Source organism: Astyanax mexicanus, chromosome 17, assembly GCF_023375975.1.
Source record: "Astyanax mexicanus isolate ESR-SI-001 chromosome 17, AstMex3_surface, whole genome shotgun sequence".
NCBI lineage: Eukaryota > Metazoa > Chordata > Actinopteri > Characiformes > Acestrorhamphidae > Astyanax > Astyanax mexicanus.
The window spans coordinates 13,497,564-13,523,351 of record NC_064424.1 but is presented as its reverse complement, the minus strand read 5'-3'; the positions used below and the strand labels follow the sequence as shown (position 1 = coordinate 13,523,351).

The 25,788-nt window shown below is 37.4% G+C and overlaps 2 protein-coding genes across 2 annotated transcripts in view; one reads left to right on the top strand and one right to left on the bottom strand.

The window, feature by feature from the left end:
* Nucleotides 1-14,280, bottom strand: part of ssh2b (slingshot protein phosphatase 2b) — a 39,678-nt gene extending 25,398 nt beyond the window's left edge. The window contains exons 1-2 of the mRNA XM_007259570.4: nt 14,081-14,280; nt 7,343-7,386 (exon numbers count right to left, since the gene is read on the bottom strand). Coding sequence (XP_007259632.3) covers nt 7,343-7,386; nt 14,081-14,143 — 107 coding nt within the window. The 5' untranslated portion in view covers nt 14,144-14,280. The remainder of the gene's footprint in view (nt 1-7,342; nt 7,387-14,080) is intronic.
* Nucleotides 14,281-20,602: 6,322 nt separating this feature from the next.
* On the top strand, nt 20,603-25,637 carry nsrp1 (nuclear speckle splicing regulatory protein 1). Its single transcript, XM_007259572.4, has 7 exons — nt 20,603-20,709; nt 22,791-22,878; nt 22,969-23,025; nt 23,724-23,852; nt 23,994-24,201; nt 24,298-24,400; nt 24,717-25,637. The coding sequence occupies exons 1-7, from the start codon at nt 20,687-20,689 to the stop codon at nt 25,483-25,485; spliced, it is 1,377 nt and encodes a 458-aa protein (XP_007259634.3). The 5' UTR covers nt 20,603-20,686; the 3' UTR covers nt 25,486-25,637.
* The last annotated feature ends 151 nt before the right edge of the window (nt 25,638-25,788 follow it).

Below are 25,788 nucleotides of genomic sequence, written 5' to 3'. Positions count from 1 at the left end.
ATAAAATACTTCTCCTGACGTATAAATCCCTTAATGGTCTGGCCCCGCATTATCTACAGGAACTCCTTACTCCTTACAATCCGCCGTGTTCACTCCGCTCCCAAGACGCTGGCCTGTTATTAGTCCCGCGCATTAGAAAAAACTATGCAGGAGGAAGAGCGTTCTTTTATAAAGCTCCCCAACTTTGGAATAGCCTCCCTATTAATATACGGGACTCAGACACACTCTCAATCTTTAAATCTAGACTCAAAACATTTCTATTTGCTCAAGCTTTTGAGTAATGTCTCATTACAATTTTCTTCCTCTTACAGCTTATCCAGCAAATATAAACCCTGTCCTAATCATCTGCTTTCTCTTTCTCTCCCCATGTCCTGAGCTGCTGCTACCAGTGCCCATCCCACTCCAGCAGAGTTTTATAAAACCATTCTAACCCCTTTCTCTTCCCTCCCCTCTCTGTTCTCTATCTCTATCTTTCTCACATGTGCTGAGACGCCTGGCCGGCCGGTCTTCCTGGATGTGTCCGTCTGTGGTTCCAGCTTTCAGGAATCAGCCCTGTCCTTCTATTCATCAGAGTTATTACACAGCCCTTCTAACTCCTGCTTTTTTTTCTCTTCCTTTCCTTTCTGTTTTCTCTATCTATCTCTTTTACATGTATGGAGATGCCCTGTTCCTGATGTTCCCAGCCTGGCTCTCCACTGCCCGCTGTGTTGTTGTCCGGCTCTGCAACCCTGCACTGATTACCATTAACACACTCAGTATCTGTTTCTGTATTAGCCATAGCTCTATAGTTTGTGCCCATCACATTCTTATATTCATAAATTAGTACCTGTTATATTAGCCATAGTTCACATTAATTCTCTGTACTGTTTTGTTCTGTTATTTGTTTGTTGTTTGTTTGTACTGAGCGGGTCAACCCGAGTAGGATGGGTTCCTCGGACTGAGTCTTGGTTCCTTCCCAGGTTTCTTCCTCTTAAAGGGAGTTTTTCCTTGCCACTGTGTCACCATAAAATTGGCATCTCTGTGGTGCTGCTCATAAGAGGCGTGGACCTGTTTTTCCTGTAAAGCGGCTTTGTGACAACCTTTGTTGTAAAAAGCGCTATATAAATAAAATTGAATTGAATTGAATTGAACATGGGGGAACCCAAGCTCCTTTTAAAACTTTTGCTGCTATCCTCGGTGGACCACCGTTGACCACCGTTGATTCAACGCACCGGCACCATGCATGAGTCTGAGCTAAGTCTTGTAGTTCTAGTCCGAGTCGAGTCTCGCTGTGCTAGACAGAATCAATTTGCTAGTCCGACTTGAGTCTTGTAGTGCTTGTCCAAGTCGAGTCTTGTTGCGCTATTCCAAGTCACGTCTCGTAGTGATAGAATCAAGTCGCTAGTCGAAGTTGAATCTCGTACTGCTAGTCCGAGTCGAATTTCGAAATGCTATTCCAAGTTGAGTCTTGTAGTGCTAGTCTGAGTCAAATTTCAAAGTGCTAGTCCAAGTTGAATCTTGTAGTGGTAGTCCGAGTTAAGTTTTTTATTTATTTATTTTTTTTATAAATTTTATTTCTGATTTTTCCCCATTTTCTCCCAATTTGAATATCCAATTGTCCCACCCCTTTGTGCGTCCCCATCACCGGTGACGCCCGTGACCCTTGGAGGATGCGGACGAGCACACGCCTGCTCCGACATGTGTGACGTCAATCACCCCTTTTTTCAAGCTGCTGAGGATGAATCATTGCCTGAGCAGCTAGCACGCTGGGAGGAAAGCACAGCGGCTAGGTTCCGATTCATCCGCTTACAGACGCCTTGTGCCGCCCAGCGCCACCTTAAGTGTGATGGGGAGAGAGTGCCATCTACCCACCCCAGAGGGAGCAGAGCCAATTTTGCTCCCTCTAAGCACCGGCAGCTGATGGCGAAGCTGCATGAGCGGGTTTTAAAGTGCTAGTCCAAGTTGAGTCTTGTAGTGCTAGTCCGAGTCAAGTTTCGAAGTGTCAGTGAAAGTTGAGTCTCGCATCTTTGACTGCCAGAAATGTAGGTTTCTGAGTGCCAGTTAGAGTCAAGTCTTATGTCCCTAGGTGCCAGTCCAAATCTAGTTTCACATTTCTGAGGGCCATTCTAAGTTACATTCTAAAAACTGCGTGCCTAACCAAGTCAAGACTCAAGTCATAAGTCTCTGCATGCCGGTCCATTTCCAAAAGACTTTGGTACAGGATTTATGTTTAGTATTATTACTAGCTGGAAGCCCTGCACTGTGAAAAGTAAACCTCTACTAAAAACTGTCAGGTTTGAAAACATACACTCTTATCTTATTAGTAATAATATGATAACTACAAATTAATAAACCCATTTTGAACAGTCATATTGGCAAGTTGGCATACCCTACATGCAGTTTGACTAGTCCTATGTTAACATTTGATTTCCATAAAATTACTATTTTCTATCATTTAGATTTTTACTAGTTTAAAACCTGCAAAGTAAATATCATTAGTCTAAATGCAATAAAAAATGCAGATTGCTTGATCTGACATACTCCTCACTCATCAGGTATCTAGTGCTGTCTTACACCATGCTGAATGCAAATCAACACAGCTTATTTATTCATAGGCATTACATTACATGTGAATGTAATCCAATGCCAGCGGAAAAAAAAACATCATAAACAACATCCATCAACAGCATACTTGTTACGCAATCTTCTAGTCTGCAGAACAATTCTCTCACTCGCTATAGCATGGCAGGGGTTTGCAGCATGTTCCTGTTGATTACCTAAACTCTGTAACACGTCATGTGTGGCTCTAAAATAAGCTCCACTGACCCCTCTGGTGGCCAGAAGTGTCCTGCTGCAGAGATGAATGAAGCTCAGCTCTTCCTGACATCATACAGCGGATTTTGTTTGTTAGTAGACCTTCTCCCCCTCCCATTCTCAGTAATATTCATAAAATTTCATATTATCAAAATGAAGAGACATTTCACTGCTTGAGAATATTAGAACGAAAATTATTATATTAAATAAATATTACTATATTCGATTTTATTTTATCAGAACACCAATCTGATTTAGCTATTTTAAATGAACCTATAAAGCTACAAATATGGCAACAATGCAATACCTTACTAATACTGAAGGACATATTCACGCTGCACGTGATTTATAGCACAATACTTTTTCTGAGGTTAGATGAGCTTTAACAGAAAAAGTCTCAGTAGTGTCAAATATAAGTAAAGGCTAAAGGCTATTCAACATCTCACACACAGTACTGAACTACATCTCGTTAAAGAAGCACGGTTTATCTGCTCCAGAGAGTCCTATATAAATGGCCATACTTATCTACGGTGACCAGATAATCTGTGTTTGTGTGTGTCTGTATTTGCACATCTGTGTCAGCTCAAAACATTTGCACATAAAGTGCATGACATGCTCAGAAAACATATAAATCAAGCACATGTTTGTATACATACAGCCTTGCGGTACTGCTAGGAGTGTAGTTGACAGTTTGGAGTGTAGTTGACAGTTAGATTGATCCACCATGAGTGGATAAATCTAAATAGAGCAGTCTAAAGTTATAATATATTTGTCTATTTATTTAAAGCTGAATTCTACAGCTATCTACATAGAGTAATTATAGTTGTATGACTTATGTAGTTTACCAAATAGGGAGTAAGGAGGTTTTAGAGATTCAGCCAGAAACATGCATGTATGCATGGTGGAACAAACCACCATGGTGGAACATGCATGGTGGAACAAACCATGGAACAAACTACCTTCCACTACCAGATCAGGAGAATCTCTCGCTATCTTTAAGAAACTCCTGAAGACAGAGCTCTTCAAAGAGCACTTACTCTCTTAACACCTCTAACACACTAACTACTTCTAACCTCATTTCCTTCTTCCCCTCCTTCACTCCACTATCCTATTATTCCCCTTTGACCTCCTTTTATCCCTATCCAAAGATGTTTTACCTTTAAACTTATTTTACACTGTACTTATTATTATAATTATTGTAAGTCGCTTTGGACAAAAGCGTCTGCCAAATGTAATGTAATGTAATGTAATGTATTGTGACATCTGCATTTTCATTGAGCTCTGTTTTTTCCATCCACAAAACAACACTAAAAATGCCTGTTTCAAAAATTCTCCGGCTTAGAGAGCCGCTTGAAAAGCTCAATTTTTAGTGACTGAAAACAGCATTTTAATGTGGTAATGCAGTTAATGCACACAAAGACCTCAGTTTCTAAAAAATATCTGCAGTTCCATGTGGACGGGGCCTTAGTAAAATTCAGCATAGGAAGATTTAAACACTGTATCTGGGCAGGGGTTGTATAATAATAATAATCTCCAAATTGTAGTTAAAGATAATCCTCTCCATTATTAGTTCTGAAAGAGTAGTCAGGAAGTAGGTCAGTTGCAGGGGGCAGGAAATTCTGAATTAACAGCAGTTTGAGGAAACCTGAGTAAGGAGGCTGAGACCGGTTTGACTTGCTTTCTCAGTGGGGCCACCGAGCCAACACAGCAGCTTTAATGCTGCATTGTAGACACTGATCACAGTGCAGCAGGGGGAGGCATCAGAGAGGAACAGAGGACGGTGTCAGTGTGGTGTCTCTGCTTTGTGGGAAACACCTATATATCACTGTAAACTGTAGGTGTGGCTGCTGTTGCTAAGAGTCTAATTATAATACACACAAAGGTCAAGCTTAGGAACCGCTTGTATGTTCTGGTGTCATGATAAAAACTATATTGGCTTATCATACAATAAATAAACATGACCTTAATAATTTTTGGTGACCTTGATATTGCTATTGTTATTAGTTTTTTCTTAGCAAGGAAAGCTTTACATTGCATTGAGTACATTGAGTGAACCTGTATGTTGTTGATTTTAATAATAGTGGCTTTGTTTTATTTGTCATTTGTATAAAATTTAGAAAATGTAGAAAAATTATATCCAAATTCCAATGTCTCATTGATCCATTTTTCTAATAAAAAACGTTCACAGATTCATAAAAGAGTGTAATTGCTTTACTATTCTTATGTTATATAATGCTTTCAGTGGCATAAATGGTCTTAAAATCACAATAATATTGTTAATCACAAAGATGCTGAGGACAATATTTCATTCAAACAAATCGTGACAGGCCTAAACATGTATTATCAACATTTAGTACATATAATTAATAAAAATGAGTTGTTTAAGTTCCTTAATATAGCCTGATCTGTGATATTACAGTTATTTACTGAAGCCTGATCTCTTGACCTAGAAGAATTCCATTATATATAGAGAACGGCTCGGGCTTTCCCAACAGAGCGGAAATGCTGTATAAACTTACTCGTGTCTTTCTTTCAATGGCACAGGCATTCGAAATGACAGCAGGAGATTACGGGCTGCAGAGTTTGTGAGTGTTTGTAATGCCTCAGGTCTTTGTTAACATTTGAAGAGAGGAATCCTTGAGACATATACATATTATGTGAGGGATAATCCCGGGATGTGTGGTTATATAAAAATAATCCGTGAAGGGGTGGTGTGATGTGGCACTGACGCAAATTTATACCATGGGAACTGAGCAATGATTATACTGGGATGGGCAATATAATACTATTTTTAGCGTCTGATCATGATAAAGTATCATAATAGCATTACTCACTGTGTATTTCAACTGTCGCTGTCTGGCACTCTAAAAGCATCCACTCAACATTTAATAGTCAAGACTACTTGATTACCAACTACTACTCAGAACTACAGCTGCAATGTGCTATGTGGCACTCCCTTGGCTTATCTTAGCTTAGCGCAGCATATGAGCTTTAGTTTTAGCACCTCAGATTTTAATTCAGATTATTACTCCTTCCATTACTAGTCACTGAAATGAATTGGATCAGATTTGGTCTATTACGATTTAAAGTCTTGTATTAGGTGATTCTATTAGACAGTCTCAATGGTTTTCTGTGGTGAGAAGAATGTTAGCATGCTAACTAAGCTAATGGTTATTATAAGTTATACCTCCTAGTATCTGAAATGCGGCACAGTTTAACATGCATGAGCTCTGGTAAGACTGTTGGTTTAACTAGTAATGTATTAAAAGCTGATTAAATTCATTTAGTTGGTAACCATGTGAGCAATTTCTTTTATTTGAATGTTTTTCATTTTTTGAAAATGCAGAATAAAATGAGAACAGAATATAACAGTCACACCCAGCCCCTATTAATAACAGAATACAGAAACACACAGCTCTCATAAATGTCCATTATTTCAGTTTTTCTGTTTATTTTCCTCCTCCTCACGAGAGCTCATTAGTGAATGCTATAATGATTTGTGTGTTTCTTGTTGTAGTTATTTTAAAATGTGATATATTTCTACCCGCAACTATATTTTCAAACAAGCCCAATTTGTCGAGCAAAACAGGAACCTGGCAACTCTATTCTAGACAAAAAACAGCTAAATAAAGGGGCATGTATTATATTTTTTTAAACTCTGAATTTTTACAGTTAGCATGTTGCTTGTTATATAGCTAGGCCAAGCTTTTCTCTTCTCCTGCACTCTTTAGGATTATCTGTTTGGTCCGTATCCAGGACCACAGAGCTCAGCTGCTTAATGGAGCTCAGCTCTGATTGGTCAGTCTGATTTTAACACATTTGACATGGCAAAAATTCGAACAGACTCTGATTAAAAAATGCACAAAGCGTCGCAGTCTGTCAGTTTTGGCCTCAGTCTGAAAGTCATCATTAATATACAAGTGTTTCCTTTTTATAACTGGATGCAGTGTGAAAGGGCCTTTCGGCTAGTCGGAGGCTGGACGCTGTTGTGCATCGTACACCATACGATAATAGCTTTACATTTGCTCTATGTGTGCACATTCATTTGACTATTTCCCACACATACATCAATCAAATTATTTAATGGTTTATGTTAGCGTGGAAACCATAGTGAGCACTACTTTGGAAAATCATAGAGTTAAGAAAATTCCACCAATTCCACTAGTATCACCAATTAAACATTGCTGTGTATATCTAACTACATTTACTAAGAGACTAGAAAAAAACCTTCCTAACACTATGAGAACATAGATTAAAGCATCTGTGGTGTCACAGTTCCCTTAGTTTTTGAAATGTTTAAAAGGTCACATTTTTACGGTCACATATCTAATACAATTAGTTGAAACATGACACTAGCCTGTTATAGGTTTAGAGCCACAGAACTAAATACAACCCAATACAACAGAAAGCTAGTGGAAGAAGAACTTCTAGGTCTGAGGTTCCCAGTTTTAACAATGGAAATATGGCCAATGGGAACATAAAGTGAAAACTAGCCCTGACCACAAGGGAGTAGAAAGGAAGCTTTCGCCTACAATGAACATTTTCCTACCTTCGGGGCTGAGATCGGCGGTCATCTTCTCCACTGCCAGACTCCTGTTGGAAGGAAAAGAAAAAACAGATCAGAAGCAGACATTAAAAAAACGCTCTGGTATAGTAAAGTCAGAAACACAAAATTCATTCACAGTAGTATGATGATAAACTCTAACAGTTTACATATACGTGTTCTTTACAAAAAGGCGGAGGTAGCACTCAAAGCTTTGGTGCGCACCATTTGACAGTGAGTGAAATACACCTGTGATGAATAAGCACGCTTACAGCCACAAAGCGTACAAAAAATGTGCAAAAAGGACCCTATGAAATGACACGAAATAATATTCTTCATTACACATATATTTAATTAGAATATGCGTTAAATCAGAAATCATCAAATCAGAGACATCAGAAAAACTATAGGGTTCCATATAATGTATATTTAAGATTAACTTTTAATAAAACAATATACTTGTTTATAAGCATTGTTTAGACATTTATTGATTGCCATGTTTTAGTTATGATGTTTCAGCAAAAATGATAAGTTAATTGCTTTAATGAGGGAACTATGGGCTGGTAAACATATCTTCTAATGCTAAAGTTAACAATCCAAAAATATTTTTGAAACGCAGAATATAGACACATATAAATTAGGGATGCATAATTATATCAGGATTATATCTGTATCTGCCGATATTTGCTGCTTTTTAGCCATCAGCAATATTTCAAAACGATACTTGCTGACGCATTTATTGAATGCCAGAAAAAGGACCGAGCACTATGACAATTGGCGGACACTGGCTGTGCCACTTTAAAATGAATTGATTTAATCTATTTTTATTCATTTTTATTAGTTTTAAAGTTATACCAGGGTATCTAGTCTCTCTGTAAGCTATAAATGTGTATATCAGCAGTAATCATGCATCAATAACAACAGTAGAGGAGTACAATTGCTGCCTTACTGACCTCCACACCCTAAGAAACCTTTCAGTGCACTTTGTGACAATGCTTTGCATACAAACCCATTTTGCATAAAAGGTGGGATTGGTGCCTCTTCACCTGAAAAGGTGACGCAGCATTTATGAATGTAGTTAACTTCAAATAACCTTCTCCAGAAAAAAAAGAAACTCTTTAATGTATTAAACTGATAGAGGGACGCATACACAGATGCCTGAAACGACACTAATACAACAAGACAACAAGACATGGCAAACAGTAGCAACTGACATGATGATGTGTTCCACAGTCGTGACTGAATTTACACATGCTCTTCAAAAACGACCCCAGACTTGCTATCAACAGAGAGTCTGAGAGAGCAGTCTCCAATCTTAGGAGTGGGTTGTGGCATTTCTTCCCAGTGAAATGATTACAGCACAGGCACCTGTTAGCGGATGTATTGAAGCCTGGGTGCAGCACTTTTCTCCAAGCGCATTGGCTGCCTGGCAATGCTGCTTCAGATGCCGTTCGAATAGAAGCAGTAGCTGGCCTCACATTTATTGGAGGAGGCTTGTGCTGTTCTTTACCCTCTCAGTGTTGGGGGCATTACTAGTGATAGGGGGGTTCATATGAACAGGGATTGAGTAATTAGATTTCCAAATTGGGCGGAAAATGAGAAAAATTAGCAATATGAAAAAAAAGCCTGTAATGGTATGAGATGGCACAAAAGCACTTTATCAATTCTGGCACTTCCATTATCACACAGGAAGAGACATACAGTGGATACGATGCAATTACACAGCTCAATCGTGTCAACAGACATGAACACACTCCCCCTCGTCAGCTGGTCAGATTTGATTTATTTTACTAAATTAGAAATGGTTTAATATAAGCTATATTTTGAGCTTCATAACACTATCTAGTGCTTATCATATAGGCTTTTTTATTTGGGAAGGATGTGTTATAAAGGACAAGGAACCCTGAAACAGCAATAATTAGCATTTCCTCTATGATTTACCAAAACGTTGTACAGATTCATTTGTCTACAGAGTGTCTGGGCTCAACTTTTTGCCGCTTAGCATCTCCGGACTCGACGTGCCGGACCCATGATGTACTGCAAGGCTGCAGCTGATAAACTACCCCTTCCCATTGAAAATGAATAGGATACACTGCCGTTTATTGACACAACGAAGCAATGTTTATGCAACAACAGATTTGTTACAGGTCAGAGACAAAATTATTATGGTGCTTTAACACATTTTTAGAGTAGGGCTGCACAATATTGGAACATATATTGCGCACATCACGATGCTGATGCTTAAGCGATATATCGTGCAGCCCTATTTTAGAGTACAGACCACATAGAAGGACCACATGCACACAATATAGATGTAGGAGTTTGAAATACTTGGAGATAAAAGAATCGATTGGCTATGTATCGTTTCAGATAATGCAAATCATATTATTCATATATAGCGAGTTATGGCAGTTTAATACAGAGTACAGATTTTTACAGACAAAGAGAAAAAACACATGAAGTTAACTTAACATGTATACACATAAAAATAAACATGTATATTTATGACTTTCAAACAGAAGCTGAAACTGATGGACTGCAACATTGCGTATTTTTTTTAGAACCTATTTATTTGTACTGCTTTGTCTGGTGCAATGAAATCAGGCTGACCAATCACAGCTGAGCTGCTCTGGTTTGAATCATATAGCAAGTTTGTAAATGTGTAGTGTTTTCCCCTGGGTTTGGTTTGTTTTCACGCTGGGAGAAATGCAAGAAAAATGCAAATCTACTTATTGGCCAGATCTGTCTGGGCCGGTAGCAATAAAGTAAATACAGACAAACAGTCATGTGTTCTGCACTAGTGGATATTTATTCATTTTAGGGACAGCATTTTTCATTGTTATAGAAATTATCTGGACTATACACCCAGACAGCATACTACAAATGTACCTTAGTATAAGTTCAGATCAAACTTGAAAAGTACATCTAATAGGTGGGTCGGATCTAGGAAAGATCACATTCTCACTATAAACTAACCACCCCAGAGTTCATTTGGCAGCATACAGTGCCCACTTTCACTCAAAGGTCACAATGCGGTTGTTTTGTTTCCCATCTGAAAATGATAACTTGCCCAAACATATCACATAAGGATGATAATAAAGTATCTGATTTAAAAAGACTAAACATTAGGTTAAAAATTATATGGCGAGTTTTTGAGACATGAAATACACAACACTGTAATGGATATAGACAAAATGTAGAACAGAACTAAGCTTAATCCCTAACTGGGAAACAAACTCCTAGACTAGACTTAGACGCTGCCCATTTAAGAGGCTTTCCTGCTTTAACACACCCCTGCAACTCAGGAAGGCTTGTTAATCAACTAATTATTTCAATCGGATGAGTTGGAAGCAGGGAAAGCTGTAAAAGGTTTAGTCAGGGGCGCATTTTTTTAATTCATTAAAAATTCTAATTAAAGAAATGCAAACTGTCAACAAATCAACAGACATTTACAAGTGTAATATGCGTAGGGATAATTACAGTGACTTTACATTTCACCTTGCAACATATTCATTAGTTAACAATTAAAATATTTGGAACATTATTTGCATTTGTTATGTTATGTGTTATATGTTTTTTTCAGTTTTGTGTAGTTAAATATAAGTGAGTGAGCAGGCTAGGGCCTATGTATGACCCCAAAAGTATTACGTGCAGGATTTTGTCATCTTCCTGTATTATGATATTTGCAAATCATTAAATTTAACTAACACACTTCACATCCCACTAGAATAGTGCTTACATAAGACTATGCAAAGTCCTTCAGAGGATGAACTCCACATTGTAAAAAGGGGTGGTTGTTACAATGCCCAGCCCTGCAGAACAGAGCAGAACACATATAGACACTACATGGCTGCACTGCATGGCTGGAATGATCACATACACACACACACACACACAAAAAGAATTACTAGAAAATTTCTCTTGGCTTTATGGGAAATTTTGTCTTGCTAATGATACTATGCACAATGCACAAGGTTACAGGGTGCATCATATGAAACATGAGCTGCCAGCTAAGCTCTTTTAGCCCTTAGCCCACACCTATATACAGTCCAGTGACTTTCAGAGTGAACAAATAAATAGAGTAAATGCTCAAACTGAGGCACCACCAGTCAACATCAAGATATCCTCTCCTTCAGCTATCAGATTAGTGCACAAGATTATAGATGCCTGCCTGGCAGACAGATCGTTGGTATGCATTTGCGTGCAGCACCAGCCAATACCACAGTTAACATAGTGCTTTGCATTATGAAAATCTGTCCACCTGTTTAAGAAATCTGTGCTTTGATGATTTACGTCCAATCTGCTCATGACAAGTAAATAAACACATTTAATACTTAATTTAATCCAAAACGGGTGCACTATGTGTAATAAAAGTGTTTATTACTTTTGTCTTCCAAGACCTTCATAATTTATGCTTTAGCACAGTGGCTCACATTTCCAGGTCAAAAAAATCCAAGCAAGCAAATTCAGAGGAGTTGAACAGGGCAGCATTTCAAAGCGAGTCTGGAAGAGTCTCACAAGACACTTTCACACGAGACATCTCGCTGGAATCACATGACATCTGAAGCTAGAGGGAAATACAGTGGACTAACGTAACCTGATTTTGCTGTTTATCTCCGAGAGGGGCTTTTAATGACAGCAGCAGTAGTAGCTATGGATTCATACATTTTAAATAACCTACTCGTTCCACATTTAGTTTGCGATCTTTACCCGAGAGCTCATTCAGTTTTAATCAGTAAGTGTGGACAACACTGATATCTCAAACAAATGATACTCTGGCTCAGTGTTGGAGGCTCTGTGTACATTCCAATCAGTCAGTTAGTCAGTCAGGCAGCCAGCCAGCCAGTTAGTTCACCTACCTATATCTCTCTACATCAGTAGAAATAATGGTTAAAGCTAGGGATGGGCATCACCACTGATCTCCTGAATCAAAAAGGTCCCAATTCAATTTGACTGAACTGATTCATTTATAAAGACATTTCAGTTACAATAGCAGGTTTTGTTTGGAGAACGAGAAACCAGACTTCAGAAAATCAATGTTGTAACTGTACAAGGAAATGTCAACCTACCATTATAATGAATATAATAATGAATCCAAACCAGTTGATTTTTTTTATTATGGCTTTGCTTATGTCCGAAATAGACTAAATGTAGTATACATGAATCTATAAATGTATATGAATGTAAAGACAAAACACGTACAATACGGCTTGTATGCAGAAAGACTGGAGCTAGGGCTGGGCGATATGACTCAAAACAAATATCTTGATATTTTTTAGATGAAAGGATATATACAATAAATCACAATATTTGTTCAGCCCATAAGGTAATAAGAAAAAGACACTTCTGAGACAAAAGTACATGTTCCAAATTTTAGACGGGCACTTTTTTTTTACATTCAGCTGCAGATGAACATGAGACATATATTCGAGAGATGGAGCTGTTGAAGCTAATTGAAACAGAACATAGATAGCCTATAAGGATATAAACGATATTGTCTCATCGTATATCTCGTATGAAAATATACTGATTCGTTTATTTTTAAAAACGTTATATATTGTACAGTTCTAAATGGAGCAGGCCTAATGTATTGTTTTGAAATTCCACATTAACTGAAGTGCATACATGATATTCCTTTCCAGACTAATTATAACCCTTTAACATAATTATTTATTACATTTTCCATTTCAGTTACAGCTATAACACTGTAATAGCCTACCCTGAACTTTTTCCCTGTTCATTTTAGGGACCTATGTCAGTCTCTTCCTCAGTGATGTTCGTTGGTTCTTCTGCCTTCACTTTGAGATCATTAACATTCTATAGCATGAAGTTTGTTAAAATTTGTTGAGAGTACAAATCAGACCAACTTTTTTTAGGAGCATGGGAGCTTGAGAACCACTGCTTTTGTTAGCATGAGTGTCTTGTGATCTAACTGTGTAATGTTGCCCTGAGGCAACAAATAAAAAACACCTTTTTTTAGGAGCTTTAGGAGGTAAATGGAAACAAAATAGGCTTTCACTACATACTTCTTTACATATTAAATGTACATTTAGGGTACAGTGTAACATTAACAGTCAAAATGTGGTTTGTTGCCTGAGGGCAACAATATGCCACAGAGGGTTAATTACAGTTAATAAAAAAGCCATATTAGGTTATGTTAGTGATATTTCTGACTACTGACTTTATACTAAACACAGGAAGGCTTGGCCTATAGGCCTGCTGGCTCTTCAGACCAAGCAGTTGTGGAGGATATTTGAAACACGCTTATTTTGTTTCATGCCGATCACAAGACTGTGACTGTTTTCTACAGAAGGTGACATGATATAGCTAGAATATCTAGCTAGAATAAATCCTCACTGACTGCTGGTTAGCTAGCTAACCTACCTAAGTGCTGCTGCCTGTTAGGAGGTGGAGAAGGCTCCACAGCCCTGCCTGCATCGTTGTTCCAGCCAGTTCACCGCTGTCACATTGAACCTGCTCATACCGGCCGCCAGGCCCGCTGAATGTGCCTCCCGGTCTCCCCACAAAACCCCCAGCACCTCCCGCACTCACCGTTTCATACCAAAAAACAGCTTTACTCGCTAATAACAATGTAATACCAAACCGATATCTTCACGCATGCGTGCTACTGAGCGCTAATGGACCGTCGGGGGAGGGAAAAAACAGCGGAAACGAGCCCAAAACTAGCTACCCTACCGAGGTGTCGGGGGGTAAAAGAACACCGAAACGACGAGCATTACTCACCGAAACGCACGGGCTGGACGTTGCGCTTGGAGTTGGCGATCTCTGCACCGTAACCAACGCCATTCAGGCTCCGGGAAACGGATACCTGAGGGAAACGAGCGGCGACCACACAGACATAATTGTGAGAAGAGAAATGAGCTGCGAGCGGATCCAGCTCGTCCGTTGCTGCTGCTGCTGCTCTATCGCTTCCTCTGTACGACTGCTCTGCGCATGCGCCACACCGCCAGCTGTCAAGCCTCAGTGGCCTCGAGACACCGAAGTGAGCTGAAGGCTGTGCTGAAAGGTGCTTGGTTAGCTAGCTAACGTTACCTTATATCGTGTGGGAACATGTTTGACGCTTTCCGAGAAGCCCAGGCATTCACCTGAGATAGGCCTGTCACAATAATTAATTATCGAATTATCGTACAATACATATCGTTGCTGTCCAATGAAAAACAAATATCTCAATTTTTGTGTATTTTTTTTGTTTACTACATAATTGAAGACACAAAATATCACAATTTCTTGATAAATGGATCAGTAAAAGTTCTCCATAATTACCTGAAATAAACTCGTTTTACATTGATTTCCACTGAAACCAAAGAAGGTTTTATTGCTCTCCTGTAAAGGTGCTGTTTTGAGATACATGTTTTTTTAATTGGACAGCAACAATATAAAAAGTAAGAATAATAAATAAAAAAGTATATATTTCTTAAACTATGATTAATAAAAAATAGCTGTGTTTAAAAAGCTGAAACTGCATTATTTACCATTATGGATTACATTTTCTTTTTTCATTTTCATTTTCTTTTTATTCAGTCAATTACCCAACCCACTTATTAGGACTTACCCTATTACTAGTGATGCCCCAACACCAGGAGGGTGCAGACTAGTACATGTGAAGTCAGCCACCGCCTCTTTTCGAACTGCTGCTGATGTAGCATTGCCAAGTAGCATCACAGCTCGCTCGTAGGAAAGCACAGCGACTTGTTTCTGATACATTTGCTTACAGACACCTTGTGCTAATCAACATCACCCTTTGGAGTGATGTGGGGAGAGAGCGCCATCTACCCACCCAGACAGATCAAAGGAAATTGCTCTCTCTCAGGGCTCAGATAGCCGATGGCAAGCTACATGAACAGGATTCGAACCGATCTCCTGACATTAACCAAAGTTGCCTATTTGGCATCATTTCAATGTCCTTTGCTATCAGGGAACTTATGAAAAATATGAAAAGAATGTGCTGCAAATTTATTATTTTTGTCCATATGCAAATTAGCCATTTTTGTTTTCCTTTAATAGACCGTTTCAATGAGGAAAACAATAACAAAGCTACTGCTCATGTCTGTTCCTTCGACGCTTCCGGTGGCGCTATTTTCAACTACAACTGTCAAAATGAGAGCGCATACTTCGCAAATATCCCGAAAACAGAGCAAACATATGGTCAGAAATTAGTAAAAAGTGATCAAAACTCTTTTCCTGATCCTTTTGATAAGGATTTAAGATGGAAGTTTTTTTTCCTCTGATTTAAAACGCTTGACAGAGGTGACCTACCCAGATGTGATCACTATCTTGTTGAAACGGAGGCAGTGAAAGGGCACCGCAGTTTGGACGCATATAATTAATTTCTCAGTGGAAAAGTTGGTAATATTTGTTCCTGTAGTAGAGAAGGCATCACTATAGTGTATGGTGAGGTTACTGGAGCAAGTCAAACGCAATCCAACACATGCATGATTTATAGATAAGAAGGAGGGAGAAGTTGTGAGCAGACACTGTAACTGCATGGCAGGTCAGCAGTGTGAAAAACAAAAGCAGGCGTGTTTACTATGGAGGACCAAAAATGACATAAGTATAAATAAATAAATGTTTAAATAAATAAATGAATAAATAAATAAATGTTGACATATATAAATATAAAAATAAGAAATGTATTTATTAATTAATTTATTTACCTATACAATTATTTGTGCACGTATTTATTTATTTATATGTATATTTATTTATACATTCATATGTGCATTTATATATATATATATTTATTAATTTCAACATTAATTAATTTATTCATTTATTTGTTTACTTATTTATACATTTATATGTGTATTTATTTATACTTATGTAATTTTTGGTCCTCCATAGTTTACTTGTTTAAAGAACAATTTGACCTAATTTTCAATGTTTGTGACTCTCAGATTAGGTAAAGTTTGCATTCATGTTAAATTAAAAAGTTACGTCCACAGTTTTGAACGCTGTTTACCGCTGAGTGGAAGTGTCCTAGGAACAGCGACGTCACTTCCTACGCTCATGAATATTCCTCTAAAACGGTCTATATGTTTGTGATATCACATAAAACCTACATGTGAAATCTTCAAGTTATTCTGCATTCTAGTGGTTACTAGAAGATTTTATCAGTCGTTCTAGACCATTGGAACACCACTGGGCAGTTATATATGTATTTGTACAAGACTGACCTTCAATCTGTTTGAATTAATATCTTTGTCTCTCTAAACTGAAGATCTAATTACCATTTGAACAACATATTTTAAATAATTGATAAAATCTGACAAAAACCTTATGATTAGTTTGTAGCGTTTGGCTCCATAAGGCACAAAAACATGATATTTCGGCTTGTTTTGGCTACTGCACTTGCGCAGATCTCCACTGATTGTCACTTTTTGTTGAAAGACAGGACTTAAACAGTTACGAGATGCCCACTCACATTTCAAATAGTGGCTGGTCTCCTCAATAATAACGTCTCTGACATGCCTCTTTTAATTCATATGAATTCAGCCACTGCCATAAACTGTTTCAGACACAGCTTTTGGTACAAAGAAAAGGGTTGTAAAAGGTACTTGAAAATGAATTTTGGATTTTAATATAATCCTATATGGCTTTTATTTCTTCTGCATCTTTCACAAGTTATGTAGCATGAATAATTTCTTATATACCATTTTTAATGGCCTGCCAGAAAAAGGGTTTTAGACCACTTCCTCCATGTAAACCTACAACACCTGTGACACAGAATAATTAGAATAATGTGACACTACCGATAATTGGATCTTCAAACCTGAAAATAATATTAACTTTGATCTTTTACCTTGTCATGCGTAATTTTGTTTTTGTTGCATAATCATCAGACATTTCCAGTGTATGCTCTGAATTTAGCCAGAAGATCAAAATGTAATTTAATGTTTTCCTCTCATAAATGTTTTTGTATTTTCTGCATTATTATGTATTACTGTGCAATGAAACATTAATATCAAATATCATGTTTGATCTCCCCCTCACAACAATTTCGGCCACCATCGGGGAAAACATTCAATGTGACAATGGCAATACATCACAAGACAATAAACTAGCAGAGACCTGCTGCTGTTCTGCGTTGTTCCAGCATCAAATCACCCTCCTTTTTCTCTGATGTCTCTCTACCCCTGACAGCAGGAATCAGGACTGACCCGCCTCTGAACGCTGCTCCATCTGTCCACCCATCCTGAGCAGTGCGAGTGGGATTAACAGAGAGAGTAGAGGAGATAAGATTAGGATTACGGCAGGGATAATAGTGTTTGGGTTTAACACTAAATCAACAGGAAGGAAGTCATTCCAATTTTTTTTTCATTTGCAAATTCTGTACATTTTGAGACATGAAAATACAAATGCATACAGACAATAAACTGATAAAAGCAAAGGTCATCATAAATTCAGTCTTATTTTTACCTTCTTTAATCAATGACACATTTGACCTGATGCCATGAAACAGGGATGTTTAATTGGACTAAACGTGATGTTTAGCTAAAGAGTTGACCTTTAATAAGATTACTTACCAAATGCTGGGACCTTCATTCTTCAGGCCATGAAAAACAATTCTTACTTGGTCTTTACCTTTTAGGCATCCAAAACATTACTGAAGAAAGATATACATTTAAATCTATTTACACATATGAGGCACCCATATAACTTTTATGCATGTTATGCACTGTTTAAAAATGTACAATAAAAAAAATCAAAAACAATATTGTCAATATTGACAGACAGACCTAAATAACAGGCCTTGTGTTTTAGTAAAACAGCGCACCCTGTGGTTTAAAAAATAACTGCACCAAGTAAAAGAACTGCTTTACAATACCTAGGCTGCACCAGCGATGAGATGCATTTCTGTTTCGTGGCCACTACATCCATGAAGGGAGTTCCTAAGTAAAGGATCCCACAATATTAGCTACGTGCAAGTGCAGTCGAAGTTTGGAGTGAATTTGAAGAACGCAATTGATGGATTCTTTGTAGCCCTCAGATCTTCAACAATCTGTTATTCTTTAACAAAATTGTTAGCAAATTATGTTGCTTTGAGATACTGAAATATTGGTTGGTATGTTTTGGCCACTTTACCATGTCCAGTTCTCTTTTAGGCACCTCCAAGTGTACCTTTGCAGACCCAAATATTTTATCTCCAATTGTCTTTTTGGGCATCAAAAAGTGCAATTTCAGACTTCTTCAAGTACTTCAAGTATCTTTCTTTTTTGGCATCTCCATGTGTGCCTATGGGCATCTCCAAGTGTCATTTTGGGCATCTAGTGTCCTTTTTGGCATCTCCAAATGTTGCTTTGGATATCTCTATGTGGCTTTCAGGGGATCTCCAAGTGTCCCTTTGGGCATCTCCAAATGTCCTCTTGGGCATCTCCAAGTTCCCTTTGCACATCTCCATGTGGTCTTTTGGGCATCTCCACATTTCTTTCGCCATATCCAAGTGATCTTTTGTAGATCTCTAAGTGTCCCTTTGGGCATCTCCAAGTGTTCTTTTGGGCATCTCCAAGTGTCCTTTTGAGCATTTCCAAGTGTCCTTTGGGCATCTCTGAGTGTCCCTTTGAACATCTCCAAGTGTCCTTTTGGACATATCCAAGTGTTCCCTTGGGCATCTCCAAGTGTCCTTTTGGGCATCTCCAAGTGTCCTTTTGGGCATCTTCAAGTGTTCCCTTGGGCATCTCAAAGTGTCCTTATGGACACCTCTAGGTGTCTCTTTGTGAATCTCCAAGTTTTCTTTTTGGACATCTCCAAGTGTCCCTTTGGACATCTCTAAGATCCCGTTGGGCATCTTCAAGTGTCCTTTTGGACATCTCCAAGTGTCCCTTTGGGATCAAAGAGATGAAAAAAGTAGAAACACAACAGAGTCATAGCTAAGTCATAGCATTTGCTTAAAAACGCGTTCTGTGCGTAAAAGCACGTGTCATGCGTAAATGCGCACGTCGTGCGTAAAAACGCGCGCCTTGCGTAAAAACGCATTCCGTGCGTAAAAGCGCGCGCTCTGTACAAGCGCCGCAGACAGTGATCAGACATATTTTATTTGTTTATTTAGGTCTACAGGGTTTTACATGCCCTAAATAACACATACATATGCGTAAAATATACATAAAAGATCTGCTATGAATTACTATTTATATCAAAAATAGCTTTTGTTATGAGGTGCATGAAATGCTTAAAATATATATATTTTTTCATTTATTTTGATGCATTTGTTTTAATACATTGTTGTTATTTACAGAATTTACAGAATTCAGGGCGCGCTCTTCTGACGTAAGTAAGATAACTGCTTCCACCTGGTGGCGAGCGGTTCAGATTAGATACAGGTTTCTGCATGTGTACAGTGTCAGAATCTCCAGCAGATGGATCTTTTGTCTGTGTTTACATAACTGACTGATCAGGAAACAGTTCCCAATCAAATGTATAATATCTGACATCGGTTTCAAAATATTCAGCAAGCAAAACATCCAGCATGTTAAAAGTCAATGTTTAAATGGAAATAAATTCTAAAATGAAATATTTTTCTATATAATATATTGCATTTTCCAGTCCTTTCAAAATTGAGAAAAAAAATTGTATGCATTAAAATGAGTTATTTAGTATTTATTTATAGTGAATTACTTTTTGTGTTGTGTTAATATAATGTAATGTAAAAGTACACATCTATTATTATTATTATTATTTATTTATTTTTTAATAATGGTGGCTATCTCGATTTCTAAAAACAACATAAAACTGTTATTACTTTTATTACTGAATGTAATAAAATTGGTAAATGGTATAAGCAGAGAATCTCTAGAGTGCAGCTTTTCAAGCTATAGCCTTCCCTTTAAGATCAGTTTATCAGCCAGTCAGATCTTGGTAGCACTAATACTAGCGAATCTGTTGTCAAAACAAATGTAGAAGAATGGTAATATACATGTATGTTGTCTTTACGTTTTAACAAAATACGGTAGTCTATTTTCTCAACTTAAATAAAAATAAAAATATTCCGTACAAATACGCATACTATTTTAATAATAATTTAAACTAATTTGAGTTTTTAGCCGTTTAGCTCCTTCACTCCCTTTCATTGAGGACTCATTCTTCGGGCCCCCTCTAGTGGTTCCAGTCATTTTCTGCTATAATATCCATTTGATGAAAAAGGGCATTTTCGTCATGCAATCTTTGCACAACTTGTAAAGTTGCTTCTATAGAATTATGATGATTATTGCGTGTGTTATTCGTTAAAATAAAGCCTCTCTAATGTGTTTTAACATATTTTTTAAATAAATATAGCTAGTGGAGTTTCTTTATCGAAACTGCATATGTGATTCGTCAGGTAGTGTCATAAGCAAGATGGCAGCCTCCGGCAGTAAACAGTAAGTAGTTTAGCATTAAAATTACATTTTAACTGTTCGATTTCCACGCAGTTTCGTGATTTTATTAACGATCATTTTAAAAGACGATCGATTTGTGCGTCAGTGTGAATAGATAGTGTCACGAGATATTAATTCTGCTCTACGTAACGTTAATAGATTCACGAATCCAAAACAGCTAACCTATCTTAGCTTAGCTCAGCTTAGCTCATGTAGCTAGTGCAGCTGAACAGACCAGCGTGTTTCAGACAGGCAGTTTGAGAAGTACTGATTTCCAGGACATTTAAGCTGATTTTAGCGTCTCGTAGATGCAGTTGGCATTTATTTTTAATAAGAGATTATTAAGAAGTAAGAAAACAGCTGCACCAATTGTGTTTAAATACGTTAGGGCGCCAAGTAAGCTAGCTAACGAGACATGTCCAATATAACGTTAACCTTAATTACTAGCTTAGTATAAAAGCTATGAATGCACAGTATCAGTCAAACGTTTAGACACACCTACTCATTCAATGTTTTTATTTATTTGTTTTATTGCTACATCTTAAATGAATACTGAAGAAAACAATATTTGGTGGAATAACCCTGGTTTTTATCACAGTTTTCATGCACCTTGACAAGTTCTCCTCCACCAGTCTTAAATCTATGGAAGCCCATTTCCGCCACCTGAAGAAAAAAAAAACGTCCTCAACTAAGTCATAATTATGAGATACTAAGTCATAATTATGAGATAGTAAGTCATAATTATGAGATTAAAAAAGTCATAATTATGAGATAGAAAGTCATCTCATAATTATGACTTTCTAAAAAATAAAAAAATAAAAATTATAAAATTAAAAATAAAAATAAAAAATTTATAAAAATAAAAAATTATAATTTTTATCTCATAATTATGACTTACTATCTCATAATTATGACTTACTATCCCATAATTATGACTTTTCTATCTCATAATTATGACTTACTATCTCATAATTATGACTTTTTAAATCTCATAATTATGACTTACTATCTCATAATTATGACTTACTATCCCATAATTATGACTTTTCTATCTCATAATTATGACTTAGTTGCGGACTTTTTTTTTTCTTCAGGTGGCGGAAATGGGCTTCCATATAAATCAGTTTTAAGAGTTCAGAAATTAATATTTGTTGAAATAACAGTTTTTTAGGGCATGGTATGTCTTCAGAAAAATGGGACAGATATTACAGCAATTAATTATTTTTGTCCATTCCTTAATTCCTCTATGATGGGGAGCTGATATTAGCTTTTATTAGCTTTTATTTTTATTTTATTTTTCCGTTCCACCTTAAATGCTGCAGCCTCTGCCGCCTGTTGCGCCATTTAAGGTGGAAAGGGCAAGTTAGTTGGCTACTGAGATTAACTACGAGTGTTTTTTTTTATGCTTGTTATAAAGAAATTACCATAAAACATTGTAACTGCACATTAAACTGTGGTAGTATAGTGGTTATCATAATTTTTAACAAGGAAAATACAAAAATGTATGAGTTTCTTTGGTCATTTGTGTCAGCATCTTGAGCGTGCCTCCGCAAAATCTCTTTTTGAAGGAATATGTAGCTCTAACACCCCAAAATATACACACAAAACAGAGGGGTAGAGCTAAGTAGTAGGGACAAAGGGTGAAATGGGATTGGGCCTTGGTTTTCCTTTCCTAATGTGCTCCTGGTGAGTGCCAGTTTTATCATAATAATTTTGATGGTCTTTTTGACTGCATTTTCAAAGTTCTTGAATTGTTTTGGATTGACTGACCTTCATTTCTTAAAGTATTTTTTTCTTTATTTAGTTTTTGTGACAATATGGATTAGAACATTACTCAAATATGGCTAAACCAACTCTACCTCTTCACATCCCAACTGATGCTTCCATAAAAAATCTCAGGTCATAGCAGCATACCCTAAAGTTTGAAACTGATGACAGAAAAATTTCCACTACGGTGATAGCTTGCAATATCTAATTTGGCTAAGATAGTACAGTAACATTTTTGAGGTCTTTAAAAAGGGAATGCACAAAATGTATGAACTGCAGTAGCTAAATATGACAGTTTTTTTATACTTACATTACAGGTATGGGCTCATACTACCTAAAAAAGGCACTTCAAAATCTGCCCCCCTTCCACGACCTTCTATCTTTGGGGATGACTCGGACGAAGAAGTAATGTTACTTACAATATCACACTCATTGTTTTTTTTTTGGCAAATTCTATATTCTGACTGTGCTTTTACCTACTTTTTACATTCACAGGCCTCTGTTGGGGAGACTTTGCAAAAGGAGTCCATCAAAAAGAAAATGATGAAGCAGGTATGAATAAGATTAGAAGCAGACTTGCCTTTCTGGAATTAAAAAAAAAAACTTACTCTTAAAATTACAGATTACAACAAATGACTTTTTACTACTTTGTACAGATCTCAATTAAGTGTTTGTCTTTCTTCTTCATAGTTTTCTTTTTGGACGTCTTTGACTTAATTACTTGTTTCTTACCCTTTTCTTCTGCTACATTTTATTCATACAATTCTCTTATAGTGTTAATATAATGACTCAGTGTTTACTCCTACATACTGGCTTCCCTTTGTGGACTAAACAACAAACACTGAACTACAATACATGTTTTAAATAGACCTTTTAAGTATAATTTTATTTGGGACTGTTGTAGTCCCTGTGACAGTGTATTTTTGATCAATATTTGACTGTTATTACCCATGAATTATAGTTCTTTATGAGATGAGTTTATTTGGAATATGATTTGGAATTTGTTCCTTAAGCTATATTTTAAATCTACAGCTATTAGGAATAGTGATATCTTAAATTGTAGATGTCTGTACTGATTCCTTGTTGTAATGCAGTTTATGCTAGTTTCATTATAGGCATCTGTATCCTACAGATAGATACACATTTAAATGAATGTTACTAAACTCTGCATTCTGTCTTAATGTATCAGTAAAAGTCTTCCTGTCTAAAAAAAACGTTGTATTGTATGTTTGTTTCTGTGTGTATGACAGACCCGTCTTGAGATGCAGAAAGCTCTGGAGGAGGACAGCACGGTGTACGAGTATGACAATGTATATGATGACATGCAGAAACAGAAGCTTGATAGCAATAAAAAACTGTTAGGAGGTACAGACAAAAAGGTATGTTTGATTTGATGGCTTGATTTGATATCAGTTTTGCTTTTTTTATTAAAGTGAATTTTACATATTCAATTTTACAATTTTACATATTACATTGAATCAAAGCTAAATCACATTGATTTTTTGTTTTTCTCTTTTCAGCCCAAGTATATAAACCAGCTACTGCGGGCTGTGGAAGAGAGGAAGAAGGAGCAAGAGCGACGAGATGAAAGAAAGATTCAGAAGGAAAGAGAGGCAGAGGGCGAGAAGTTTGCTGACAAAGAAGCATACGTTACTTCAGCATATAGGCAGAAGCTTAAAGAAAGGCAAGAAGAGCTTGAGAAAGAGAAAAGAGCTGCAGAGATTGAGGGTAAGATGGTATTACAGCAGAGCTTAAAATTAAATATTTTATAATAATTTTTAAAAAATGATGACTCTAAACTGCAATTCTATTTATTTTTTTCAGCTGCCTTGGATGTAAAGAAGCAGAAGGACCTTAGTGGATTTTACAGGCATCTTTTAAATCAGACAGTGGGGGAGGAGGCTGTTCCTGATCGGAGTGCTGAAAGGTGAGATATGGACAGTGAACATCTAGTGTCATCACTAGTGAAAGTTAAAGCTAAATTAGCTTTAATTGTATGTAGTAGGTTAATAACATGTAATACTGTTCTAGGCACTGAACATCTCTTTATTGCTTTATTGGTTAATGCACTGTTAAAGTTCAAACTGTAAAGAGACCAATCCTGAATTCTGAGTTCGTTACATTTGTGTAGTTGGGGTGAAAAGGATCTCTTCTGTATTTTTTTGGCACTTAACTTTTTACACTTGAAATCACACAAAAACTGTAAAACTTACTACAACATGCCATACTAATGTATGTCCCAGGGCAGAGAAACCCAAGGAGCAGAAGTCCCCAGTTGTGGACTCCCCACCACAAGAAAATGACAGTGAAGACGAACGCCACAGCGATGATGACCAGAAGACTTCAAAATCAGAGTTCAGCAAGACAAGCAGCAACAGCAGCCACTCCAAGAGGCACTACCGACAGAGGTCTCCTTCCTCAGCCAGTGGCGATGAACAAGAGAAGGAAAGGAAACAAGAGAAGGAGAAGAGGAGACACAAAGAAAAAGAGAGGGACAGAGCAAGAGAGGACAAGCATGGTCATCGCAAAGAAGACAAGGACCACAGAGGAGAAAGGGGCCGACATTGGGACAGGGAGGAAGAGAAAGGACGAGAACGAAGGGATGAAGACAGAGGAAGAGAGCGAAGAGACAGGGACAGGGAGAGAGACAAAGAAGACAAGCATGGGAAGAAACACAGAACAGACAGCAGCCCAAAAGAGCGAGCACATGAACGAAATGAAGAAAAAGGGAGGGATCGGGACAGACACAATGAGAGAGACCACCACAAAACAGATGACAAGGGCAAAAGGGATGCAGGAAAAGAGAAGGAAGAAAATACCCAAGCAGATGAGAAGACGAAAGAAAAGGATGCACAAGCTGAAGGTGGTGCTGAAGTTGAGGCAGAACCAGGTCCCAGCAAATTTGCAAAACGCAACAGTGAACAGACTGTGAGCTCTGCCCGGGAAAGATATTTGGCTCGACAGATGGCTCGATCGGCTGCAAAGTCCTACATTGAAAAAGATGAAGACTAAAATGCACACAACTGTGCAGGGACTGTTTCACATATGGTGGATGTTGGTAACTAGACTAACCTGAGGGAAGTCATGTTTCCACTGTAGTTGCCATTTAATTTCAAATTGTACAGTAACTTGTTTGTGCTTATTAAAAAAAAGTATGTGGTTCATTTTCGCTAAAATTCAGTTTTTTTTTTGTCAGAGACTTGGTCTAATTCACAGGGACAGAAGTAAAGAAACCACACTTTTACCCTGTTAAATGTTCATGTAAACGCTGTCAAGTTGGTGTCAAAATACTACTGATGTGCTGCTATTCACCAG